This window comes from Taeniopygia guttata, chromosome 20 (assembly GCF_048771995.1).
Source record: "Taeniopygia guttata chromosome 20, bTaeGut7.mat, whole genome shotgun sequence".
Taxonomy (NCBI): domain Eukaryota; kingdom Metazoa; phylum Chordata; class Aves; order Passeriformes; family Estrildidae; genus Taeniopygia; species Taeniopygia guttata.
In genome coordinates, this window is record NC_133045.1 from 6,857,660 (window position 1) to 6,883,753 (window position 26,094).

The 26,094-nt window shown below is 53.8% G+C and overlaps 3 protein-coding genes, 1 long non-coding RNA gene and 1 other non-coding gene across 5 annotated transcripts in view; 2 read left to right on the top strand and 3 right to left on the bottom strand.

The window, feature by feature from the left end:
- Positions 1-13,427, bottom strand: part of HNF4A (hepatocyte nuclear factor 4 alpha) — a 35,092-nt gene extending 21,665 nt beyond the window's left edge. Inside the window, exon 1 of the mRNA XM_002190845.7 lies at positions 13,204-13,427. Coding sequence (XP_002190881.3) covers positions 13,204-13,252 — 49 coding nt within the window. The 5' untranslated portion in view covers positions 13,253-13,427. The remainder of the gene's footprint in view (positions 1-13,203) is intronic.
- Positions 1-26,094, bottom strand: part of YWHAB (tyrosine 3-monooxygenase/tryptophan 5-monooxygenase activation protein beta) — a 290,680-nt gene that overhangs the window by 260,613 nt on the left and 3,973 nt on the right. The gene's annotated exons all lie outside the window — the stretch shown is intronic.
- LOC140680401 (uncharacterized) lies at positions 303-10,984 on the top strand. The gene is made up of 3 exons (XR_012051631.1): positions 303-658; positions 3,858-4,053; positions 10,786-10,984. It is a non-coding gene; the product is annotated as an uncharacterized lncRNA (long non-coding RNA).
- Positions 4,597-4,664, top strand: MIR2997 (microRNA mir-2997). Its single transcript, NR_049142.1, is given in 1 exon segment — positions 4,597-4,664. It is a non-coding gene; the product is annotated as a microRNA mir-2997 (primary transcript).
- Positions 15,215-19,873, bottom strand: R3HDML (R3H domain containing like). Its single transcript, XM_030288945.4, has 6 exons — positions 19,742-19,873; positions 18,755-19,114; positions 17,386-17,504; positions 16,745-16,877; positions 15,581-15,696; positions 15,215-15,478 (listed from the first exon to the last, which is right to left on the bottom strand). The coding sequence occupies exons 2-6, from the start codon at positions 19,013-19,015 to the stop codon at positions 15,346-15,348; spliced, it is 762 nt and encodes a 253-aa protein (XP_030144805.3). The 5' UTR covers positions 19,016-19,114; positions 19,742-19,873; the 3' UTR covers positions 15,215-15,345.

Consider the following 26,094-nt stretch of genomic DNA (forward strand, 5'->3'; position numbering starts at 1 on the left):
TTCAGAAGTGCCCGGCAGAAAAGCCAGAGCCCAGGGCTAGCAGCACTCCCCTCAGCTGTCACCAGCAATGCCATCGCTGGCCTGGCAGCCCTGACTCCAGAGCTCTGCTCCCTGTCACTCGCAGCTCCAAGGCCACTGTAGAGCTGGAATATTTCATATGGCCTTTTTTTCCCCACATGCACACGAAGCAGAGACGGGCTCAGGTGTGGAACCTCAGCAGAGCAGCCAAGCCCTGAGCACGGTCAGGCCCTGCTCGGCCCGTCGCCATTTCACGAGCAAGCTGTGGGGAAGCAGGAAGCCCAGGTACAAGACAAAGAACAAAAGTCCCAGGGGAACGTCACCAGCGTAGTCATCTCCACACATGCAAAGGTCCCTTCTGCCTTTTTTTTTTTTCCCCTTTGAAATTTCAAATTCCAGTTTGTGGACAAAGTCCTGCCTATCTGAGAATATAGATCTCCGACCACTGACCAAACTCCACTTCAAGCAGTCCCGAGGACTGCTCTTCCCCCTGCCCACGGACGTGTCTGCTCAGTCCTTGGATCTCTCAGGATCATGCCGAAAATTTTGCATTGGAGCACAGCACTGGTACTTTCACAAAGCGGATTTTGCACTTAATGTCAGCAGCTTCCTTTCTGGGAAGAACCTCGGGAATAACCAGGTAGGAGCCTTATCACCTACACTTCATTTGGCCAGCCATTGCAGAGAGAAAAGGAGAAGGAGAAACAAGGGCTTCCATTGTGCTTGTACCAGCAATTTTAGCTCATCATTTAAGTAAGGGAAGGGGAAAAAAAAGCAGCTTCACAGGGGATGATAAACTACAGAGAACATGAGCTTGTGGAGGCAGAGCCACTCTGTATAGTTAACTGATAACTCCAATTTGCTCTTCCCTCTCATCTTTTCTGATTCTCTCAATTAAGCTCAACTTATTCTCATGCTAATCATTTCTTGACCTGTTTATTCTGCATTAAAAAATTAACAGAGAGCAGTTTACTGCATGACTTGCTCACACAGAACTGCTACAGATTAGCAGGCATGCTTTAAGCCCCTACACTGATTCTTTTGGGTCTCGCAGCCAGTCTGCACAGCTCGAGGATGAGCTTTTTTTCCTGTTTTTAAAGAACAGCTTTTTCTAAAGTCAATATAAACCCCCCTCCTTTCATGCCTTGAGTATATTTGCTCGGTGACTATTTCCAAATGGGAAAGATAAAGCCAAGGGCTTGTGTTTTGTCAGACTTTTTGTAAACAGAGGTATTTAGGCCATACTGTCAAACCCTCCTGCCTTCTACCTTGGCGTGCTGTGACTCCAGAGCAGAATTGTCAGTGTGTTAATAAGCAGCTCCAAGGAATTTTTTGGGGCTGGAAGGCTGCAGGTCAGTGCAGCTGCCCAAGCCCCCAGCTCATGGGGTAGATCTTTGCCTCTGCTCGTGGCAATCATATGACAGACACACAGATGGGAATCTGCTCCCATGTCCCTCCCCAGAACATCCCCAGAAGCTGTGAGAAGCCTCCAGGAAAATAGATGATTCAGCAGAGGTTGTTTAGGGTCCGTTTGCCCCTTACCAGCTGCACACTGCACATCCCTGCCTGAGCAAAACACTTTGTAGAGTTGAAGATGAGCCACCAGCTCCATCCAGGGAGGTGGATCAGAAAGATCCAGCAAAGAGAGGCAGGAGGAGACCACAGCCATGTGCCAGACCTTGCCTGGGGAAGATGTAATCAATTTTATCATCCTGTTCCACAGCAATCACTCTTGGTGATTTACTTTCCCCAGGGCTGAAGCGCCTGTCACTGGGGTTGGGGCAGATTTGCTGTTTGGAGCTGGGGGCAATGGCCAGGACAGACAAACCCTGTGCAGACCTCAGACACGCTGTCACTGATCAGCATGTGACATGTGCTGGCACCCCAGGCTCCCCAGCACAGCTCAGGGTGACAGAGGCAGCTTCATTGCAACCTTAGGCTGCTTCTGAACAGAGTTATTATCAAAATGTAGCCAAACCAACCAATACTGTCCTGGTCCCCAGACCACAAAATTCCCATATGGAGAATTGAGGCAGCTTTTGGGCATGGGGAAGAGTTACTGTAAAGAAGGTATAAGACTGCCTGAACTCCTCTCCAAAAGCAACATGTGCATTTCAGCAGAAGCTGGGATGATGTTGGGCCTGGAGGCAATTATTGGAGCTAAAATAAGTAGCTGCTCTGCAAAAGTGGTAGGGAAAGAACTGCAAACACGGGGACAGACAGACCATTTCAGCATATACTGCTCTGGTGATAACACTGTGCTTGCCTTTCATCCCAGGACTAAAGAGGAGTTTATTATCCTGCCTAACAAGGGCTCTGAACTCTTGAGGAAGTAATTATTATTTCTCCTGGGAGCAGTTATTATGCAAGAACAGTAAATTTGAGCTGTTCCCAGAAGGGTGGCTGTACTTGAAAAAGTCAGGGCATTTGCTGATGTGTATTTGCCATCACTCTGCCTGCCCTGCAATCCCTGAAAGCAGCATCTGGCTCTGGAGCCTGCAGTTTTGCTGTTGTGACTCTCGAAATCTGTCTGCTCTGTTTTTATGTAAAATCATGCAATGAGCCCAGGCCCAAGGGAGAAAGGGGAATAGATTAATCTTCTTCCATTATACCACAGGCTGCAACTTGGCCCAAGCTACAGCTCCCACCACTCATCCCACTTGCCCCCTTCAAACCCTACAGCACAGGCACTGCACTCTATCCAAACCCCAGCCCAGCAGAGACCCGTACACTTTCCTGCTAAACACTCTCCTGCCAATTTGGGAAGAAGTTCATGAAAGCTCTGACTTTGCCATGTGCTGCTCCAGGTTCACTGACTACACTGGCAAAAGCTTGGCTGAAATCCAGTGGTTTAAGCCCCATTGAAATGGGGGAGCAGGAGCCTCAGGGAAGCAGCAGCACTGGAGAGAGGGTTTGCTGCCAGCCACAGACACTATTGCTGTCTGTGCCTTGCCAGCTCACACATTTAGAGTGGCAGAGATGTCAGCAACCTGCTCTGGACCTGGGGAGGACTTGTTTAGCAGGTGGATATGATTCCTTTGGGCCTGAAGTAATCCTGAAGCTTCCAAGGAAAAGGATCCCTACTGAGCTCACAGTCTGGCAGGCAAGTGAATCTCTCCCTTCAGCCCTGCCAGCTGTTTGCAGGCCTTTTACGTTTCATTGACTTTATACATTCATTATACACACATGAAACAGCCCCTGAATCGTTTCAGCTGTGGAGCAATAGGTGAAGGAGGAGAACAGCCAAAATCAACAGTGGTTACACATCAAGTTTTACCTTTTTTTTTTTTTTTCAATATATTTTTGCAAAGCTAGGTTCATCAGTAAGCCACACCTGGAAGTGACCTCCAGTGGCTGCTGGGGCTCTTGGGATCAGCCCTCGCTCAAAATTAGGGCAAAAGACTGCAATGCTGCTGAGGGGTGGAGGGAGAGCTGCAGCAGGACAAGGGTGTCTGGGGGACACCCAGGGGACAGTCTGAACCCATGGCCCCGGAGGAGGGCTAGTCAAGAGCACCTCAAGGGCAAAAAGCATCTTCTTGGACCCAACATCTCCAGCCACCCTCCTGCCCTGGGCTGGCAGGCAAAGTCAGCCCCAGCTGGGGAGGTGAACTCGGGGGAACATCTCAGGACAGGGCCATGTGTGCCTGATGGGAGGAAGCATGAGAAGGGGGGAGGCTGCTGCAGGTGGGAGCACTGGCAGGTCTGAATCGGGAAAGGTAGGCTGGGCATGGAAAAAAAACCCATACAAAGGGGTGAGGGATGGTGAGTTAAAATTTGGGAGATTCTAGTTTCTGAAGACAAAAGGAAACAAGTTAGTGCAAAATGCTTTTTCTCTGCAGGAGTGTGCAGAGTGCCTGAGTAACCTGTCACGTCCCCAATGTCCTCAATCATGAGAGCACAGCAAGGAGTGAGTGAGAACCAGACAACACTCAGGAGCTCCACGTCCACAGAAGCTGCACGCTCCCCACACACCCTCCTGTGTGACACAACCCTCCTGTCCACTGCCAGAGAAACAAAAACACAGCAGAAAGCAAGGTATGGGAACACAGGAAGGGCAGGGGATCACACGTCCCTACAGTTCCAGAGTATTCAGCCTAGGTAACATTTGACTGGGTAACACTATTGTTTGTCCCTTTACATTCCTGCAATACATTCCTGCAAGTCCTGGTGCCATTGGGCTCTTGTATCATAAAGAAATTAAAATAGATTATGACCATAAACGACATCATTTGAGGAAATGAACCACTTCCAGTAAATGTATCATGGGACGCTGAAGCCATGAACTCTCCTAAATTGATTTCCAGCTGATAAAGAGCTCAGGTACTGCTGGGAGCAGCCCCCAACATGTGACTCCCCACTGGCATGGGGAGCTTGTCCTGTGGGATGCAGGCTGGGGGTGCAGGCTACCCCAGAAAGCACAAACCCCAGCACAAACCAGCACAAACCCTGCTCGGGAGGAATTGCTCAAGCAAGAGGAACAGCTCAATTTTTGCTGAGTCCTGGAGTGAAATGGAGGCTGTTGGGGTATTTTGGGGATGAGGTTGTGTGAGGCACAGGGGTCCAGGGCTCAGGAAGCACCAAACATGTCCAAGTTCCTCACAGTGCTGGCAGTAGTCTGCAGGAGCTTGGACATGTTAGGTGCTTTCTCAGCCCACCCAGCCTCCTGGCCTCCACACCGAGGTCCCCATGGGTGCTGGGGCTGAGGAGCTGAGCACAGAGCTGGCTGGAGTGGGCCACAGAGGACAACCCTAAAAACCTTCCTGGTAAGGACTCTGTGCAACCAGTAAAGTTTGCACTGGGAGTGTTTTTCTCTTAGTTGCTTCTGAGCTTTCATCCTGAGGGCTGGGAAGTCCCGCTACAGATCTGGCTCAGGAGCAGAGGCTGTGCTGCGAGTGGCAGGATCTGTCCCAAGGGCAGCCCAGGGCAGTAATGCCCGGCACTGGGAGCTGGCCTGACAGTGACTGAATCATTGCCCAGACAGCACAGGCAATCACTGGGGTATCCATGGGGTGCCAGCCTGACTCTACCACCTCTTCCCCCAGGAGTCACAGCACCCACCATGCTGCCCATGTTGGGATATCTCTCTCTTGCGCCCCAGAACCAGCCTGGGGACATGAGCCATCACCACCCACAAAGCTGCTATGTGCACCCTGCACGAAGCAAAACAGAAACCAGGGACATGGGGATCCCATCCTCTGGGTACCAGCAATATCAGTGGGAACAAGCCTATTTCAGCAGCTCCAAATCCACACTGGAGACCCTGTCAATGCCCTTCGTTCACATAAGCTCTGCAGCTGCTTCTCTCCCTGCTGCAAATGCTGGGGGAGCAGGGGGGTACCTGGTGTTTCCTGGAACAGGTGGTATCTGCTGCCATTCATCTTCCAGGGGTGCTCAGCTCCGTGGGCAGAGCTAGGGAAGTCTCACCCCTGGATGGGGCTGTGCAGCCGGCGAGCCCCCCGCGGGCAGCGGGGCACGAGCCATGCCCAGGAGCTGCTTGTGGCGCAGAGGCAGGGACAGGCTAATCCCTTAATGCGGGTCACAATGAGATTTGATGGGGAGCAGGAGTTTGTGCTGCAGAGTTGCAGGTTTTAAAGGGTTCTGGCCACTACCCGGAGGAAAATTATAAGGTGGCTCTGGGATTGTGCCCCGCTGCCAGTGCCCGCAGCAATGCCTGCTGCTTTCTGGGCCACCTTTCTGAGGTTCCTCAGCTTGTCACTGGGTTTCTTTAGGGCAGGGGTACCTGACAATACGTGCAGCCCTGGAGGTTGATCCAGAAAATGTGCCTGGGTGTGTCTAACAGCAGGAGTGGGTCTGGCTCCTCAGGGAGAAGCTGACTGCTTTTGCTTTAAAGTGTTTCTATATAAATAACCAGAACAGCACATCCTTGTGCAACAACCTTGGTCTCCCCTCCCAGCTAACATCACAGCACAGGATGACTCAGTCCAGAGGGGAGCAGGGTGGCTGCTGAGCACCCAGAGTTTTCTTCCTGCAGGAAGTGTGTTCTGGCAAGTGTGACCCTGTTTGTAATGGAGGAGGAAAATCGTGTGAGGGAATAGAGTGGCACTTCACCAGGGTTTCACTGAGTGACTGGATTGCTGAAAGGGAGACCGGAGCACCTCTGAATTCAGCCTTGGGCTGCATGGCTGTGACCCAGCTAGGGCCAGGCTAGAAGAACCAACTCAGGGACAAACCCATCTGAAATACCCATTTTCCTTCCTCCTCGGATGACTCTTCCTGCCAAGCCCACCTCTCCTTTTGCTGTGCCAAGGAGAAGAGATCTCGTTCCTGCCCTCCAAACATCAGGCCCCAAGCAGCACCTCAAAGGCACTTGTCTAATGGAGCAAAAGCATTCCTAAACCATTCCTGTCCTGTCTCCACAAGCTTCTGCTTCCACTCGGGCCTGCCTGAGGTATATCTGAGTTAGTTTGGAGTGCCCACAGTCAGCAGCTTCCAGAATGCTCCTGGTGAGTCAGGAATGGGGAGTGAGCAGCAGCTCTGTCCCTCAGCTCTGTGCCGAGGGAGGGGTGTGCTGGCAACTGGGGCTGATGCCCAACATTCCCATGTGGAGCAGGGAGCAGCATCAAGGGCACGGCAGGGACTGAACTGTGTGTAACCCCGTGACACCTCCCTGCACCCCTGTGTTGCCACACAGGTTTTAGTGGCTGTAACAGGGAAACACACCCAAGTCAACAGACATTTCTCCCAGACAATGGCAGTCTCCAGGCACACACCCATGGATGAGCCACAGGCAGCACTCGGCTCTGCTTCCACCACCTCAGTCCCACCACCTTGGTGGCAGCAGACTCTAGGCAGGGGAGTAGCAGGGCTGTGGATCTGAAGCCTGGCTGTTTGTCCCCTTGTTCCTCCTGCCTCCTTATTCCACTCTTCATTTCCTGTTGCAGCCTTTGGCCTGCCAACAATGAAACTGCATGAGCTGGTTCCCTCAGGCATCCATCAGTGCTTTGTCCTTTCTTCCCTGCTGGGCCACCTCTACCTCAGCGTGCCTTTCCCTGGCACAGGACCTGCTCAAGCAGCAGCCTCTTACCATGGCCTATGAAGGTTTTGGGGACTGTGTGGCAAAATCATCAGCATCCCTCAGGAACACAGGGGGAGAGAAGTGGCTGAGTGGGGCAGGAGGGCTGGGCTCTGCCTCCATGAGGGGCACTGGGCCATAAACCCGGCCCGATGGCTGAGGTTTGTGTGTTGGCAAACATGTTGAGTGAGCTCGGCTGTTGATTCTGACCGTATAAACCAGTGTTGTGGCACTTGTTCAGGTTTGTGCAGGTTTTACAGCTCTTGTTCTGAGAAGTGCCCATGTATTTGGTTTTGTTCCTTCCTTCAGGTCTATCTGTTGACATTGGCTCTCCTAAGCAGAGCGTTAGGCCATGCCAGGAAGCTGAGTGTGCGTCTCTCCTTGTGTTTCCCACTTTCCCAGGAGTTATCACCTATAAAATCTCACACACACCCTTGGCTGGGACAGGTTTCTGGTGCAGAGGCAGGTGAAAGGTGTCTGCTGGTCCCCACCACTGGTTGGTGGGTTTGGGTTCCCTGTGCTCAGTGACAGGAGATGAGCCACCCACCCTGACAGATGGATGAGCAAAGCTGCAGGGAAGGTGCTGCCCTGGGAATTCTGGAGTGGAGTGAGCAAGGTCTGAGGTCTGCAGGGCAGTGATGAAAATGAGGCTGTCAAACCAATTTGGATGTGCAGAGAAGGAGAAGATGCTCCCAGAGCACCATCACAGAGGATATGGGCTATGGCTGGTTGCCCACGATGGAGGCACACACTATCACCCATTCCCTACCTCCAATCCTCTCCCCAGCAGGAGCTGACAGCAGCAGTTGTCCCTGAGGGACGCCTTGGTGGTGGAGGCTCAGAGGGCTTGAGCTCACAGTAATGGTCCCCATCTGTCTCTCAGCACCAGAGCTCCATTACCATGGGGATGCACGTGGAATCTCTCTGGTTTTTGCACAGGATTTTGGGACAGAAATCTGGTCCAGCCTTGCAGAGCCAGAGTTTGTTTGTTCTTTGACTGATGGTGCATTTCCACAGCCACTTGCTCTTCCTGAGCTGCTCCTCCCATCCCTTTGGTGCAGCATCCTGAGCCTGCATTTATTTTTTGAGACATGTATTTCCTGAAGGGATTTGCTGAGTAATCTCTGTTGATGCTCAGACTGAAGCTTGGACAGGAGCTGTTCCTGGGGGGAATTGCTTCTGGGACCCAGCTTTGCTCAGCAGCCCCAGTGCCTCTGTCCAGGACAGGAGAACAGAGCCCTCAGCTCCAGGTTCACCGTACAACCCCTACCTTGAAATTCGCCTTCTGTGAAAATTCTGCAACATTTGCCATTTCCACATACATTTCTGCCAGGAACCTTGTTTGCTTGAATATTTGAGGAAAGCAAACAAAGAAGGAGCCTGAACACAAACAGTCACGGATGTTTTTTTGCAGTCTTTGCCCTGTTCTAACCCCAAGGCTGCCGGCAGAGATACTTGCAGGCGTCCCCTGATGTTCCCCTTGGCTCTGCCCTGTGTGCTGTCCCTCGGTGCTGGCCCTGGTTGTGCTGCAAATACTGCTGTATGTAGAAGAAACTCACCCAGCATTTGCTGTCTGTGGGACCACCATCACTCACCACCCCTTTGCACTCATGCTAAGTAAACATTTTTTAATGCCATTTAAGAAATGTCAGCAGATGACTAACAGAGTATGACTGGCAGACCTACGCCGGCCCTGCTGAGCTCAGAACATTTCTCAGGCACTTCTCAGGCACTTCCTGAGCCTCTAGCTGCTCACCTTCCAGAGCTGGAGCTCATTTCCTGCTGACAGCAGCCCTCTGGGCTCACTCCCCCTATAAAAATACCATTGTGTTTCAAGCAAAGCCAAAGTTGAGGGTGTGCTGCTGGCCCCATAAATGGCTGGAATGAGGTGGGAGAAGTCACAGCCCTGTGGGTAAGTGCAGACACCCTGTGACACTGAGCAGCATCCCCAGCTCTTCCCCAAGAAAACCTTCACCAAGCACCAGCAAACAGCTCTTGGGAGCAGGCCAAGGTGCTAACACAGTGATTGTCCCTTTTGCATCCCAGCAAATACCTCTGCTTATTCCTGACTGCACCAATACCCTGCTCAGGCACTGGAAAGTGCTGCCCTTGCCAGCACCAGTGTTACAGCCACCCCAACATCCAGCAGGGATGGCCAGAGTGGGGACAAGGAAGGGGGCTGTGTGCCAGGTGTCCTAAGAACCATCAGTCCCTGATGGCTGCCAGGCCTTGGACACAGAGACCAAGGAGTAAATAGAGGAATCAAAGAGCAGCTGACATGAGCAGTCGAGGAGGAAAAGCTCAGTTCAAATCATATCTAGAGGAAACGTGTAAAGAATTCAATGCATTCGGCAGTGAAAATTAAAAATACTCAGAAAATTGGCCCCCTCTTATGTTTCTCAGTTGAAACTATTCCCCACATCTGACCAAAGCTCCTGAGCAGCAATGACGTCTGGCATTTTTCAGCTGTTTTCCAAAGCTGCTTTACTGATCAAGCACTGGTCCCTGCTGTAACAACCAACCCTGGGGATCCCCAGCTCTGAGACCCAAAATATGAAGGGGTGGTGCTGCCTGCACTGGGATTGAGACCAATTGCTCAGATTGTACCCAAGTCTCAGTGGGAGGATAAAGGTGGATCAAGGGGCTCATCCCTTCCTCGCTGCCCAGGAGGAGATGTTCCTATTGCCCTCTCTCCATCCTCCACCTTCTCACACACTGTTTGCAGCTTCCTGCAGGGGTTTAGCACCAGTGGAGCCCTTTCCAGTTCACAGCCTGTCCTCAGCAGGTGCTGGTGAGGATTTCAAATGTGCCTCCACATCTCTCCAGAGCTGCAGCATCACTCCCTTCTCCACCAGGAACTCACCCAGGGTGCTGGGGACAGGCCAGATTTGTCACTGCCTGGCAGGGCATCCTCCAAGTCCTTTACACAAGGCACAGGTTTGATGAGAGGGAAATAAGTGCCCCCAAGTTGTTGTTTAGGGAAAATGCTGGTGACAGTCTGGGGCAGGGATGGATGGGGAGGGTTGCACTAACTGCAGTGGGGGGATGCTCTTACTGATGCCACCACTGCCAAGAGAGGGCCAGACCTGCTGGCTGTCCCAAGGCTGAATTCCAGTGCCAAGCTTCCCCATGAGAATGTATCCCTGGCTTCAGATGGATGCTGAAATCCTGAAGCTCCTAAGACGGGATAGGGAGAAGGGAAAATCAGAAAAATCTTTCCATCTATCAAAAGAAACTGAAAATAACTCTGTGACTCACTCCAAGGCTGAAGGCCCCTCTGGAGGACCCAGGTGTGCCTCCATCAGGCATACCAGCTCCATGGCCTGTCCTGCTGAGGGCTGGCAGCTGCTGGCTGCAAGGGCATCACAATGGGCACGGATGGGGCTCAGCACCACCACTGCTGTGTGAGCTCCCCACTGCTTTGCAAGGGAATAAACTTCCCAGTGACCCTGGGAAGGGTTGGGCCACCACTTTGCCATCTGCAGGGTGCTGCATCCCGGCTGCTGTGCCCACTCTGCTGCCCAGCCCCAACCTAACCCTACAGAGCTGCCAGGGAAGCCAGGCACTTCCCGGTCCCCATCCCACCAAAACTTCCTCACCTCTATTTGGATAACTTTTTCACCCATTTTATTTATGAGGACTCCCCTCCTTATGCCAACACTCTGAGTTTCCTCTCACTTCAGTCTGGGAGGCCCATCTTGCTTTTTATTCTTATTATTTCTCTCTCCCCCTAGCCTGGCCCCAGGCTTGCAGCGGGTGCTGGCCAGAGCCTGTTTTTGTTCAGCCACGGGAGCAGATGGGGAGAGCGGCCGCAGGTGGGATGGGCAGTGATTTCTCCCCGTCCATCCAACAGCACCTGGCTCTGCCTGCACTTGCCCAAGCTCAGCATGTGGCTCAGTTGCTGACTCTCAGACTGAAAAATTAAAACAATAACAGTTATGAAAATCGTATTTAATAAAAATAATTAAAAAAAAAAATTCAGGAGAAAGTTACTGTCAGAAATGTTTACCTGCCTGTGTTTAAGGTCACTGATGGGCCAGGGCTGGCAAGTGGCTGCTCACATTAGAGCCAGCTGCAAGTGGGCAGAATAACTTCATCCTAAGAGATTGAAGAGCTTGTTCAGCTCCTTGTGCTGCATGTGTCAGGCAAAGCTGGTTGCTCACTGCAGAAATGAGATTGGCTTTGCACCTTGGGGCAAAGCTGGATGCAGGCACCCTGGATGTGGGGACAGCCAGACCTGGCCACCCTGCACCACCTGGTCTCCCAGGCTGATGGGAACATCCCTTCTCCTGCAAATGAGGTGTAAGTCAGTCCCTGTGAGCTGGGTGGGTCAGGAGCCATCTCCCAGCAGCAGCAGGGGCTTCAGCCTGGAGGATGCTCAGCACTGGCTCCTCCTGGGCCAGTTCCTGCTCCAGGATCCAACCCTCTGCACATCTCAGAGGTATCAGTCCTTTGTTTCACCAGCTCACATGTGTCCTTCACCACATGGCTCCTTGCACTTTGTCCAAGCAGCACCAGCTGGACACAAAGACACAACCTGCACTAAACAGAGCAAAACCTGGACAGTTTTCTGGGTATTTTCCTCCTGCTAGCTCCTGCAGCTCAGAGGCAGGAGTGAACAGAGCTTCTCCAAAGGCCTGGCTCCTGTGGGCTGGGGATGCACAAAGGCTAAAAAGCAGCATTCTGTAACTGCTTGATCACAACTGCCTGCTCCAGTGACACTACAGCAGATCCTATACAATCCCTATACAATCCTTACACATTTCCATTGCCATAGGCCATGGACCCCTCAAAATGCTGACATGTCCTGTGTCTGGCCATGGCTCACCGTGGGGTGATGTGACCTGAAATAAAGTGATCTGCAGGGCACTGAGGTGCTGGGGGCTGGGGCAAAGAGACACAAGGCAGCATGAATGCCACAACAGAAGTGGGTTAGGGCTGGAGGTGACACCCATGGGAGGCTGCAAGCCTGGATCAAGGGAAGCAACCATCTAAAGAGAGGCCATGAGCAAAGTGCAAGAAGGTGGTCTGGGAGTCCCACAAGCCCTCCTGGGACCTGGATTTGCACACATAGTACCTGGGAGGTGGGCTGGGCAGGGGCTGCATGCTCATAAAAGAAAAGAGGAGCAGGACATGAAAAATAGAGGGAGGAAAGCAAGGTAGCATGATGGGAAGCCCCATGGAGTGTGATGGGAAGCAATGGAGAGCCCTTGAGAGTGATGGAGCGCCATGAGGATCTAATGGAGAGCCACAAGGAAGTGCTGGAGAGCCATGGGAATGTGATGGAGAACCTCATAACTGTGAGACCCCAGCTGCTGGGATCTCACTCCACAGCCCGACCAAGCCCAGGGAACCAGGGCTCCCAAAACACACGGGACCCAACAGCTGTGTGGGGATGCTGCAACACAGGCACGGTTGTCCCATCCTGAGGATAACCATGGGCTGATGTCAGCCTGGGCAAGGGCACCTATCCCCTGGGGTCCACGTGCACTTGTTGGCAGCTGGCATCTGTCACAGCGGAGGAGCACAACACAGGGCTGCTCCAGGCTGGTGCCCGCTGTGCCACGCCGGGAGCACAGACACAGGCCTGGCAGGCATCTCACCGTGGCCAGGTGACCAGGCAGCATTGTGCCACCTGATGCTGTGCCCCGCAGAGGCTGGAGGCTGCTGCTTGTCCAGGCACTGGGAAACCTGCCCAGCCGTAACGCTGGCCCTTGGCAGGAGCGCCTGCTGTGCCCACTCACACAGCCTGGGCATGCCACGGGCCACCTGCAGCCTGTGCATCGGGGCTGGCCGTGTGTCCTAGGGCAGCACTTCACCTCCTCTAAACTGCTGCCACTTCTGCTATGAGCCTGCCAGCAGCAGCAGCAGCCCCTCTGCCAGCACGTGGGGCCGCTCTGCTCCCTCAGGCACGTGCCTTCCTCTTTGGGTCAAGCAGAGTGAAAGAGAGAAAACACACACACAGGATTTACATCATATCAAAATCAACCAGAGCCCTTCTCCTGCTTCCACCTCCAGCCTTTGCAGCTGCCTGAGGCAGGGGGAGCACGGGGGGCTGGGCCGTGGGGCTGGGGGCTGCTGGCCGCTGCCAGCCCCGCTTCCCGCGAGCGACGCCAGGCCGGCAGCGCGGGCGGTGGGAACGCTGTACTCACCATATGGAGCCTCCATCTTAGCGCTTAGCTGGGTGCTTACATTGACCATGTCTCGCCGGCTACTGCTATGGGGACTTGGGGCGAAAACCAGAGGAAGTAGAGGAATAAAAAAGAAATCTAAATAAATAAATAAAAATGTCTCTCACTAAGGAACTAGGTGAAGGCAGGAGGGAGCGCGGAGAGGCAGGGCGAGGAAACCTGCCTCTCCTGTTATCTTATTGATTCGCTTAATCAGGGCTAATGTGGGTGGAGATGTTAAATAGTAACCAAGCTCTTATGGAAACCAATCTGCAAGGTGCCGTTGCTGTAGCTATAGTAACTGCTGCCAAGCTAGAAACTCAAACACGGCTTTTACTGGACTCTTTTGGGGCTCCCGCTTCCAGATGGTGTCAAGGCCGGGGCAGCCGCCAGGCTGGGGTTCACCCCCGGCCACGGGGAGCCAGGGCAGCCGCATCCAGCTCTGCAGTGCCCCAGGCGCTCGGGGCTTTGTGCCATCGCCCACCCAAGATGGGAAAACCAGGTCTGAGCCTGTGTACTGCGAAGGGCAAACACAGCATGGGGGGCCAGGGACTGTGGGATAATGTAGGGACTGGCAGGGGCAGAGCAGAGCCTGGATGAGGCACAAGGAGCAAAATGCCCAGGCCACAAGTCGAGGCTTGTCCGCCCAGTGCCAAACCACAGAGGTTGCCTGGGGATGCTGTGGTGGGGTGCAGGGTGATATCCTCAGCACAGCAATGGGCACAGGGTGCTTGCAGCTCCTCCATTTCTCTCTCTGTTCCCCAAATCCGGGGTACTCATGAGGTGCCACAGCCACTTATGGTCATCTGTGCTCCCTCTGGGACTGCTGCATCCAGGACCTCATGGTAGCAGATGCTCAGGTGGGCTCCCCATGAGGCTGTGGCAGCCCCTGTGCCCCTGGGAGCTCCATGACAGGAGCAGTCTGGGCTGCCAGGGGCTGTGCTGGGGCCAGCAGGGCCATGTGCAAGAAGTCCTGGAGAGAGGACAACAAGTACGTGGGGAATCCAGGGCTGAAGCTGAAAAAATTATTATCCATCAGCACAGAGCCTTCCATATCTCCTGTATGTCTCAGGAAGAGGCCAGGCTGGAGGAGGCACAGAGGGGTCCTTGCCAGTCTCAGGATTCTCCCAACACCTCAGCTGTTGAAACCCTGCAACCCTGGGGGGGCCAAATTAAGGATATCTGCTCCTCTGGAATGGAAAAGCACACCCCAAGGAAGCATGCGGTGGGGAGAGTGCTGCTGGATGCAGAGGGCTGCAGGACAGGAATCCACAGCTGGATGCTCAAATCCAAGGACTTGTAATTCAGGAATCCCTGAGTTTGCTGAGTGCTGAGAGGTTCTAAAGAGGGAGGGCATGTGGATAATGGGGTGCTCAGTGGCACTCGGGGCGCGGTAGAGTAGTGGGATAGTGTGGGACAGCATGGGCGGGACAGTGAGTTTGTGGCCCTTCAGCGTCATCATCAGCCCGTGTCCCAGCAGTGCTGGCTTCTCCCACACGATGGAGCAAAGCGCCCAGGCATCTCCTGTGCCCGTAGCCCGTGGCCCCACTGAGGGCTTCTGCCCCCCCTTTGCTGCTTACACCCAAAACCAGAGCAAAGACACTGGCGCAGTGTTACCCCGAGGCTTCAGGCTGCGAGTGAAGGAGAACCAACACAACCATGGGGGTCTCCAGGCTGCTTTATTGGGGGGCTCAGAGCTGGGAGCCCCACAGTCAGAGGGGCTGCTGTGAAGCAGGAGCATGCTCGGGGCTCTCCACTTATCCAGCTGCCCACCACAAGGGGAACATCTTGGTGGCATTCACTTACACCAGCCTTAGCACCGGGGAGGACAGTGGGAGAAAGCCCCCTGAATCTGCAGAGCAGTGACCATGCCAGCCAGCCCCACTCCCTCCTTTCACCCCTAAACCATCCCCATTTCAGAAAATAGGGACCTGAACTGTCCGTAGTTCCCCCAAAGCGGGAAGCAGCCGGGCAGCACTGCTGGAGACGTGTGTTAGAAAAGCATTTTCCTACATGGCATTAGGATGAAGCAGGTTGGACAGCCAGGCTGCCAGGGGGTCAGTGTTATAAATAATTCTTTTTCACCCCATCTCCATTCCCAGGGCTCCTCCTGGGGCTGCAGCCCTAGAACCAGCTGACTTGGTTGGATTTGACTCCGCTGAAGCACATGTTGTTGGAGCAGCCCCCGCCGTAGGTGGGGGGGCAGGCTGAGCACGGCCGCCCCACCTTGTAGGGCGCTTCTCCCAGCCAGTTGCCCCTAAAAAGAGAGGAGGGCATCACCTCTGAGCATCATCAGCCCGCTGCTGACACTGCTGTGGGGAGGGAGGATGGCACGGGGGGCTCTCCCCCAGTCACTTACTTGATGGCGTAGTTGCAGACGAGGAGGATGGCGTGACGCCATGTGCTGCCCCACACCCGCACGTTGGCACAGCTGCCCAGGGCACAGCCCAGGCGGCTCGAGGTTGCCCACACCATCTGTGCAGGACAAGAACAGACACTGTTGTTGTCCATCCATCCAGGCACCCCACAGCTGATAGCCCCAGGATGCCAGTACAGGGCTCTGTTCCCCCAGGAAATTTCATCCCAGCTGTCCCAATCTCTTTGGCTGGATGCTGTCCCATCACAGGCAGTGCTTTGTTACCAAAGGGTGACTTTTTGCTCTCCGTCTCCTACCTGCAACCTACACTGCCCTGAACAGGATTGCCTTGCCAAGCTCACATCCATAAGCAGCAGAGTCTGGGTCACTGCTCCAATTTACCCAAATTAGCTCCTAAACCTCACACTGAATCATGGCCAGCAGCTTATCCTGCACACAGGGAGGTCGAGCAAAGACAAAAGCTCCTCCTAAAGCCTCTCCAGGTTAAATTTCTTCCATAAAAAGTGTATATTTCCCCTTTGCAACCAAGAGCATCCCTGAGTATCCTCATGGATGAGCCACATGGGGATGCAGATGCTCAGGTAAAGGTTGGAGCCATGAAGAAGAGGTAATTGGGGGTTGGGACAGTTCTGCTGCCAGGCAGAGAAACAGAGTTTTCCACCTTGTGCTGGCCAGGCTGTATGAGGATGTGCCAGGGTATGAAGGGGCTGCATTCCCAGGGAGCCAGAAACAGCTGGGTGCTATGAAGCTGTTCCATCACAGAGAAGAGGATTCATGCTTGGCAAAACTACAAAGCGGCTTTTTTTTTCTTTTTTTCTCTTCACCACCTTGAAGTTTTCAGAGGTGCAGTGAGGAGAAAGAGGCCAAAGGAAGGGAAAAAAGCTATTTAAAAAATAGAAATGTCCAGAAGGTCCCAGCTACATCTCCAGTGGGCTGTGAACCCCTGGGACCTTCCTGCAACAGCCCAAATGCTGGAAATGCCCAGGGTGGGAGAGCATTGCTGGCATCCCTCCAGCAGACACACTGCCAGCTGCCAGGACTGCTGCTAAAGCTGGCAGCCATCAGGGTTTGACCCTGCCGGGAGAAGAGCTGTGAGCTGCACAAGGCCCCCCTTGGCATCTGGATCCCGGGGGCTGCAGCGCTCACCTGCGTGTAGTGGCTGCAGACGGAGCCGCTGCATTTGGAGGGGCAGCGGGGGTTGCACTCGCGGGGCTGGGGGAAGGAGTAGTGCTGCTTCTCCTGGTGCCAGGATTTCACCATGTCCATGACAGAGCGGTACCTGCAACGGTGCTACAGGTAAGGTGGATCTCCTCCACATGAAAGGTGAAAGAAAGGAAAGGAAAGCTCCACACTGAGGAAGTGGAGGAGAGAAATGGTTTGGAGTCAGGGCCCATTGGGATCAAGCATTCCTGGGGAAAAGGGGTAAGGATATCCTTGTGGCCAGCCCACTTGTGCTGAAGGCCAGAAGACTGGAGACACGCTCAGCCTTGTGGAGGAGATCCAGGACCCATATCCCCCTGATCCAGGTGCCTGGCAGAGAGGGGAATAATGTCAAACTTCCCAAATGAGCAGCAAGCACCTCTGCTTTCCTGTATTTACCCATCTGTAAGAGCTGCGCCCTCCTCCTCCACCCTGAGGTCCTTGATGTGCCTCTCAGCTCTATCTCACTCCCATGCAACCAGCTCAGAGCCCCTCTGCTCCTTGGCTGAGGGGCTGCTGCTGCTCCTCCTGCAGCATTGTGGGGTGTGGGGCTTTCCCAGGAGCTCACTCTGCCTCAGGGCACTCACCTGCCCGATTGGATGGAGAGGTTCTGTCCCACATACTTCATCAGCTCGGGGGGGCCGTGGTCCCACAGGCAGCGCGCAGCCCACGCCTCCGCTGCCCTGGCCAGCCGCTCATCCCACACCTGGCCATGGGAGAGGGAAAGGGCAGGCAGGAGTTTTGGCTTCCCAGAGGAGGGAAGAGGAGAAACCTGCTCCCTTGTGCTGTGTGGGCTTTCTGAGCACCCCTGAGTGTCCAAAACCTACTGACTCATGCATCAGGCTAGAAAGTGCCCAGGGAAAGGAAACACAGCAGCGTGTCCAGGAGGAACGGACCTCCCCAGCTACTGCCACAGCTCTGGACACGCAGCATAGCTGAGCAGGGATGCCCTGCAGCGCTGCAAGCCCTGTGTATGTGATTCCCTCCAGGAATGAGCTCCTGCACAAGGTGGAGCTGAGCACAAGGCTGAAACCCTGCAGCCCTGTTCTGCTGCTGCAGCTCACAGCTGTCCCAGCCCTCAGTGCAGCCCTGGCCACAGCCTGACCGGTGAGCACAGCTGCTTCCTTCATGCATTATTTAAAGCTTCCTCACCCATCCTGAATGCCTTTGGAGAGATGCCTGTGTGAGTTACTTTGGAAGGCAGGAATTTAGGCCAAGCAAGAAGCAGTGCAGGATGCTCCCGGGCATGTCTGACCTGTTCTGGTACCCAGCAAGCTGGGCTGCTCTGTTCTTCTCCAAACCACATCCAGGGACCACCCAGCTGCTCCCTCAGAGCTGGGCCCCTTCCTGGGAGCAGAGCAACATGTGGCACCTCTTGCCCTGAGGGTCCTGCCCTGTGTAGGCTGGAAATATCTCCTCTTGGAGGACCTTTAGGGCTGGGTTAGGGGCTGCAAGCAGGGTGGATAGAACCTGGGGAAATCTCTGCCTAGGGTGACCCTCATCTTGAGTTGCCCAGCCTGTCAAGACTGCGCATCCCCTCCTTGACTCACTCCTGCACGTTTCTTCTTCTGGGAGCTGGAGCCACTTGGAGCACTCAAAAGGGACCCTGGAGCTTTTGATGGGATCATCCCTCCCAGATGCAATCAGGGGAGAGGCTCCTACCTGGGTTTTGGTTTGGGACCTGAGCTTTTCATGCTTGTATCCATCTCCCAGATGTCCCAGACACAGGCCCACATATCCTAAATCTGCCCTCATGGGGAACCATCTCTGTGCTGGGACTCCATCCATCCTACACAGAGGTTGCATGGCTCTGCTTAGCCCCAGGGCACGTGTTCAGCCAGGAATCTGGCCAGCACCCTGACATCCCTCCTAGCCTGGGGTTCCTACTTCAGCAGTGAGCCCCTTGAGCCCACCAGAGCTGTGCACCCAAAGCTCCCCTGCCCCAGCCCGACTCACCATGTATTCCATATTGGCAGCAGGAGGGGACACCTGTGCCCGCACTTGGTTGTGATAGTCCAGAATCACACTCATGTCGTGGGGGGAGAGGTATCGCTTCCGCCGGCCCCGCGGGACCCCCTCGCCCCACAGCAGCCCCGCGGCCGTGCCCTCGGGCGGGGACAGCAGCTCGGTGGCGTTGGGCAGCAGGAAGGAGCTGGACAGCTGTGTCACCCAGCAGCCCAAGGCTGTGAGGTACAGGTGCAAGTGGAGCACAGCCATGCCAGCCCGCCCGGTGGGATCAGCCGGCAGATTTCTGCTCCTGCACGGAGTTAAACAAGGGCAAGGGGGATTGCTGGTCCCTGCTGCTGGTGTGCAGAGCTAGGAGAGAAAACAACACAGGCACCACTCAGGATTGCAGACACCATGCAAACACCATTTCCCAAAATAAGGTGGAAATAAATTTTCTTCTTTTTTTTTCCTATTAATAATAGTAGGTTTTCCCTATTAAAAAAGTAATATTTAAAATTAATCTCTTTAATAACCTTATTTATCAGAGCAAAATCCCCAGGATTGTCAGGGATATACCTAGGGAATTGATTTTCTTGTTTGTTTTAAAAAAAGAGAAAATCAGTAGAAAGTCTCCCCCATTTTTTCACTTATGGCACATACTTGTGGCACAGGGGATAGTTAGGAGAATGCTGAGAGTCACTGCAGCCGCCTGCCCTGTAACTTCCTAGGAGTTTGGTTTGTTGAATAAATCCCCAGCACAAACAGAAACCTTACACAGATAAAGAAATTCACGGCAAGCATTGTCGAGAAGTCCTAACGACTCGTTAGGATTTAGGTGGAAAAGAAAAAATTGCCACTTCAAAAGCCGAGTATTTTATTAAAAAAACAAAAAACAAAAAACGCTGGACTATCCCCTCATCCATCAGCCGATGCACCTCCTAGCATCCCTGCCAGCCCTTCCCGGAGCAGCGGGAGGATGTTCCCGCGAGCACGTACCGTGAGCGCTGAGCGGGGAGCGGCGGAGCCCGGCGGCGGCGGGACGGAGCTGCGGGAACAACCTGCTGGGGATGCGGGAGACTCGGCTCAGCCCCGGCGGGCAGCCCGCTGCGGCCGCTGACGCACGAGCTGCATCTTAACTCTTCCCCCGGGGAAGGTCCTGGAGTTTGGGAAGAGCCCTGCCAGGAGATTTATAGGCTGGTGAATGCCTCCGCGCACACGGGCTCACGCAGGCACACGGAGCCCGCACGGGGCCGGGGGGAGCAGGGCACGGCGGGCGGAGGGGCTGCTCCTCGCTGCTGGCTGGGGATTTGTTCAGGCTACCTACAGGCAGAGATTCCCAAAGTCATCTCTTTCCTGTTCATTCCCTAGCTGGCAGCTTGCTGGAGGCAGTGGGCAGAGGAGCGGATCCAGGTCGGTGAGGGATGCAGAGGGGGTTTTGCCCCGGTAAGGGAGCAGCAGGGCTGGGACGCGCCAGGAGCCCCAGGGTCACCCCACTGTGGTGCAAGCTTAGCAGATGGCAGAGATGCCCCTTACGGGGGTGGCTGGGAGGGGACCTGGTGGCCACACGCGTCTCTGGGTCAGCAGCTCTCCCCGTTATAGATGGAGCCGCTCGCTGGGCTGGGCGTTGCCACCTGTGTGTAACCCAAGGACGGGCTTGTCACAGCCCGCAGGGACTCTGCCCATGGCCCCACCGCTGACCTGAGCTGGCAGTGCCCAGCCAGGGTTATCTCAGGGGAAAGCAGTCGCTGTGCTCCTCCCTCCACTGTGTCCATGTGTCTGTCCCCAGGGAGGGGAAATGGCTGTAGCATCTGAAAGCCATATCCTGCAGCATCAAGTGTGTTTCCCTACAACATCCCACACAGTCACGATGCCAGGGGACAACTGAGTTAATGCAGGTCACAGAGACACCCGGCCAGCTAGAGGGACTGCTTGCAATGCCTGTCACCTCTTCCTCCCTCCATGCTCAGAGCCAGCACGGGTGGCCATGTGTGACCTCACTGCTGTCACCCCCCATGCTACAGTGCCCCAGATAAGCAAAGTGCTGGTCCCCCTGTGCCTCACCAGCTTTGGGTTCACCACAGGCGGCTTTGGAGCCAGGATCTGGCTCTTCAGCTGCATGAAGAGGAGCACCAAGCCCAAACACCCACTCCTGAGCTGGCAAGGGGCACGGAGATGTTGTGCAGGGAGGAGAAGGCAGTCAGTCCCACAGCAGCAGCAGGTCACTGCTTCTCATGCCCCAGCTCTGCATGGGAGAAGAACTGAGGACCCCAGACCCACAACTCCTGCCTTCTGCAGGGACTGAAAGCGTGTCCACAGCCTGGTTGGCTGTGCCCAGCTGTCCCAGAGACCTGCTGTGCAGCAGAAGCTGAGCAGGAGCTCAGGGAGGTGCAGACCTGAGTGTGGAGCAGGAATAACACTCAGGTGCTGAGCTGATGTGCTGTATCAATACAGCTTCACCCTGCTGGGAGCCTCCAACAAAAGAGACCCCTTTGTACATTTTTCCTGGCATTGTCTCTCTCATAAAGCAACTCAAGATGCTGTGGGCCCTGGGGAGCTGCTGAGACGTGTGCCAGAGAGGTATTTCCATCCACTCCCCACCCAGCAGGTAGGATGATGGTTGTGCCAGCAAGGAGACAGGGAAAATGCAGCTGGGGCATCTCTGGCCCCACTGCAGCACTGCAGGAGGAGATCCCTCAGTGCAGAGAGCAGCAGCACGCTGTGAACCAGCAGGGCTGGATATCCTGTGGGGGGCTGTGCTGTGGATGGGACTGAGAATGTCAGGGTGTCAGGGTGGCTCCCATAGCCCTCTGATTTTCCAGGCTGCCTGTTGTAGGGGTCTAACCAGCTCAGCCTCACCTTCCAGCACCAGATCACCCCAAAACAGCAGCCACCTCTCTGCTGGTGCTGGGCAAAGTGCCATCCCCAGTTTGCCAGCCCTGCAGACACCCCTGTTTCATGCTCATCTATGGACACAGGTGTGTCAGCTCCAGGGACCAGTGGCAGGACAGCACATTGTGCTGCACCAGGGTGGAGGCACTGGTGCTGCCTCCCTCTGCTCAAACCCACATATCAAATCTCTCATTAGTGAGGCTGGTAAAGGCAGTTTCATTCCCAGCAGATTAAAAAGGCAGATGGGGACATGCAGCAGTGATCCTAACTGGGCAGACTGGGAGGTGCAGCTGTGCCAAGTGCACACTGAGGTAAGGACGCTGGGGCTGTGGAGAGGGTGGTTTTTAATGATCTATTATTTCACAGAAAACAGAGCCCTGAGCAGCAAATGTTCGTCCAACACTGTGAGCTGCAAAGCTTTTAATTTGGGAATTTTTTTTGAGTTTTTGTCTCCCTGGAGGCTCAAGGAGATTGAACCCACGGCAGCTCCCTCTGCCACGCAGCAGCTGAGCCTCTGTGCAGAGGCAAGGCGAGGGTTTTGTCTTGGGTGCAGATTGAAAGCACTGCTTAATCAGCACTCCGCGAGACAATCCAAATTCCAGGAACTGGAAGGGGTTTGTGTCCCTGCCAGGCGTAATATCCTGCAGCCCAGACTGGCCCGGCTGCCAAAGCACACGGTATCTGCAGCGAGGACCTCGCTGGGAGCCAAGAAGCACATGCATTCAGCTGGATACAGCCACAGCCCGCAAATTCCCATTTTAATGAGCATCAGGGGGAACAAAAAAGATAAATATCACTGCGTTCAAGCACTCCCTTGGCAGAGACAGCCTCTGATGCTTTGGTGAACAGACAGCAGCTTGCTCCAGAATAAGACATAATGGGACTTGCAGGATTTCTCTGTCATGTTTATTTCTCCCATCTGTTGGCTTTGAGCGTCACCCATCACCCACATTCCAAGGTGGCAGACGGTGACATGAACCCATACAAGACTGAGCAAGGCTTTGCCCTTTGCTGATGTCAGGATCTGCTGTGCTCCCTGAGCATCCTGATGCCTGGAGCAGGTTGATGTGGATTTCCATAGCAGGAGCCTTCTATTTATTGTGGTAAAGTACAATGAAACTAGGGTCCTGTCTAAACAAAACTTTCCCCAGGCAATGCACAAACATTCCCCTCCTATCAACTGACAGAAAGGCTCATTTTCCATCTTTGCTGAAAGATGTTCCTTTTGCCCAGTCCCACTCCAAAACATCAACAAGAGCACCAGCTACCTTGGTGCCCACCCTGGCAGGGAAGGAAAGTGCTGCTTTTGGTGGATGTTTTTATTTCTGGAGCCCTGTAGATGTCCAGCATGTCCAGAGCTTGATTCCTCCTAACACATCATGAAGGGAGATCTTTCTGATTTGGAGGTTGGAAGATTTGATCCCCACATCTTGTGACTTGAGTAAATCCAGGCTGAGCTCCTCTATGTTATTTTGTGATATTCCGGGAGTGAAACACCCATTGAGATGTAACACAACTGAGATCAGTCCTGAAGTCTGAAGACTCCAAAATCATCCTTCTTCCTATTTAGGAGCAGTTCCTTGTAAATGCTTAATCCCTTACTGAGCTAAGCTGAACCTTGGAGGAAGAGCTCCTGTCAGACCTCACACTGAAGAGGTGATCATCAGCAGGGACAGGAGTTCTCCTGGAGCCTTTCATACAATGCCCAGCATATCCCTCTGCTTCCTCTTATAACCTGTAGTTCCTGCTTGTCTATTTGCTAAGGTGAAAAAAAACCTTTCCCATTTTATATGTAGTGATGGTGTAGGGAGGCAGCAGTCGAGAGTGTGGGCAGGAGCCTGCATGTGTGGGTCTGACCACCCAGGCTGGGCTCAGCAGGGTAGCACAGAGCAGCCCTGCCCTCAGTCTGGCTCCTGACCCCTCTCCAAAAGTGACCTGGGCACTGCAATTAGCTTCTTTTAGTGGTGCAGCTGGCCAGGATTAATGCTTTTGAGTCCTGAAGTAAAAACCACTTGTTTTGGGGTATTAACTAAGGTGTCCCTCAAGGCTGACATGGTCCTCCATGAGCTCCTTGGTGAAGAGGTGGGTGTCAACCCCCCACCTCTCCCCACAACACCTGTGGCACTGTCAGAGATGTGGCCCCACCATCAGCCTGTGACTGCCTGCGAGGAAACTCTGATGGCCAATGCCTCCAGCCAGCACCAAGATATATTTGGAACCTTTGAAAGGTGAGAAATTTTTCCACTAGCTCTAGAAATAAACATCTCTGAAGTCAAGCTCTGTGGACAGTAGTTGCTCGCAAAGGTGTTTTTTTACAGTAACTGGGCTAAGTTTAGAAATTCACTTAAATAGTACGGAAGCTCCTCTCAGCACAATTTGGAAGATAGTTAATTTGCTGCTTGCTAACAAAGGGTTGTTTAGCCTGGTGCTGTGGGTGTGTGATGGTCTCACTGCACACTGCCAAGGTGAGAAGAAACTCTCAGCTCAGTGGGAAGAGGGACCCATCACACCCCGAGTCAGCTGAGACCAAGACAGACCCAAACTTTGGAGCTGAGCATCAGCTGTGAGCCCCTCAGCAGCTGCAACCAGGCTGGGCCTGACACCCCCTGCCCCACAGCAGTGCTGTGCCCACCCCACCATCCCCACTGCACACCCACAGCTGTGCCCACGGACACGTGCCAGAACCAGCAGCCCTGGGAACACGGTGCTGCTGGGGTTTTTACACTGCTGCTGCCAGATTTCTGCATGATTGTTTTCCAGGCTGATTGGTGGGAAACCCATCACTCACACCCAGGAGTCATGGTGGGAATTTCCCATTTCACCTGCGCAAAATTCATCATCTGGGGTGAGCTGAGATCATGTCTTTCCTCATCATCAGACACAACCACTGTGTAGTGGTTGGGAGTGGTCCAGCAAAGGGCTGGATCAGCTGCTGGATGGGGGCTAGTGGATCCCAGCCCCGAAAGCCCAGACCCAGGGAAGTGAAGTCAGGACACCCTGGCAGCCTCACTATGTAATTTTCTTGCTTGGATGGGGGTGTGCCACAGCTTGACTGCAGCCCCTGTGTATTCACTCCATTCCCTTTTTTTCCAAGACCAAAATTAAGATAGAAACTGAGCACCTGGCACTGGTTCACAGGCAGGTTTTCGTGGCTGCACAGGGAGGTGTTGTTCCCATTGCTCCTCTTCTTGGGGTGGCCCCACTACTCATGTGCTCATAACTCCACTGTGGCACCAGTAAACACCCTCTGACCATCCCATCACTGCAAGGTTCCTTGTCTCCAGCTGAAAAAGGTTTTTGCTGTAGAAAAACGCTGCCAGTGTTTGTTTGTTTGGCTCAGATTAAATGATATGGGCTAAAAGAGATACTGCTTTTCCTCCCTGCCTCTGAAGGAAGAGGGCGATGTTTGCAGTGTTTTTTCGTGCCGTGGGATGTTGGGATGGGTGTAAGTTCTCCCGGGGTCTGCCTGGGGCAGGAAGGTGGAGATGCAGCTTAGGTGGGTGATGATCATTCAAAGCCTGGGGGGATTTAAAAGCAGGCTCTGGCGAGCGCAGGAAGGTGGTGCAGAAGGAAAGACGGAGCACAGGACCTCTCAGGGACATCCAGAGGTGATTCAGGGCTTTGGGCAGGAAGGATGTGCCCCCAGAGGCTCTGGGTGTGTTGACATTTCTGCACAAGGCTGGGAAACAGCAGCAGTTCAGCTCTCCCCAGCAGTGCTGAAGCAGAGCGAGCACCTGACAGGTGACATGGGGATGAAATCTGGAAGTTTTCCATCTCCTGAGTGACACTGCGCAAACCACTTTCCATACATATTTCTCTGCCCATACTCTCCCATCTTGATTTTTCACACCTACCAGAGGTCTCTGAGGGGTTCCTGCGACCTGTCCTGCACCAGAGCCAGTCCTGCCCTTCCAGGTGAGCAGGGCAGGACTGTTCAGGATTTCTGCAACATCTGCCAGCTCCTGCCATGGAAGCTGGAAGGAGCCTATGATATTTCTCCTCACTTTTAAAATCTCTTGCTGTACCTGCACATCTTGGGGCTTCCTGACTTCCGCCTACAGAAAGTGAGAAGTTTGATGGACATTTTGTATTTCTCCTCCACTCTCCCATAAAGATGTATTGCAAATCTTTGCCAACAAATCTCCTTTTTCTCGTGGAACTTCCAAGCTTTCCCACATCCAGATGGCTGGATCCAAGCCGCCAGATTTCTCTCTGCCTAGACATGACATTTTTCAGGTTCAGCCATGGAGGCTGAGGAGTTTGCAAGATCCACTTCACTCAAACTGGAAAAAATCTGGGGAAGCAGAAATTTAGGCTCTTGGGATGCTCTGCAAAATGGGAGCGATTATCTCTACATCTCTCTCAGAAGGGAGATACAATTCTCAGGGTCTTTCCTCCCTGACCAGAGGACATGCTGACATGTGATTGCCAGAAAATCCTGGAAGTGGAACACCTCCTCT

Excerpts from the sequence above, each read along its gene's own strand:
- R3HDML (XM_030288945.4), bottom strand. The coding sequence starts at position 19,015 with ATGGCTGTGCTCCACTTGCACCTGTACCTCACAGCCTTGGGCTGCTGG. Across the intron at positions 17,505-18,754 it reads CTGCCAATATGGAATACATG|GTGTGGGATGAGCGGCTGGC; the intron begins GTGAGTCGGGCT and ends TCCCATGGCCAG. Across the intron at positions 16,878-17,385 it reads CTCTCCATCCAATCGGGCAG|GTACCGCTCTGTCATGGACA; the intron begins GTGAGTGCCCTG and ends GCACCGTTGCAG.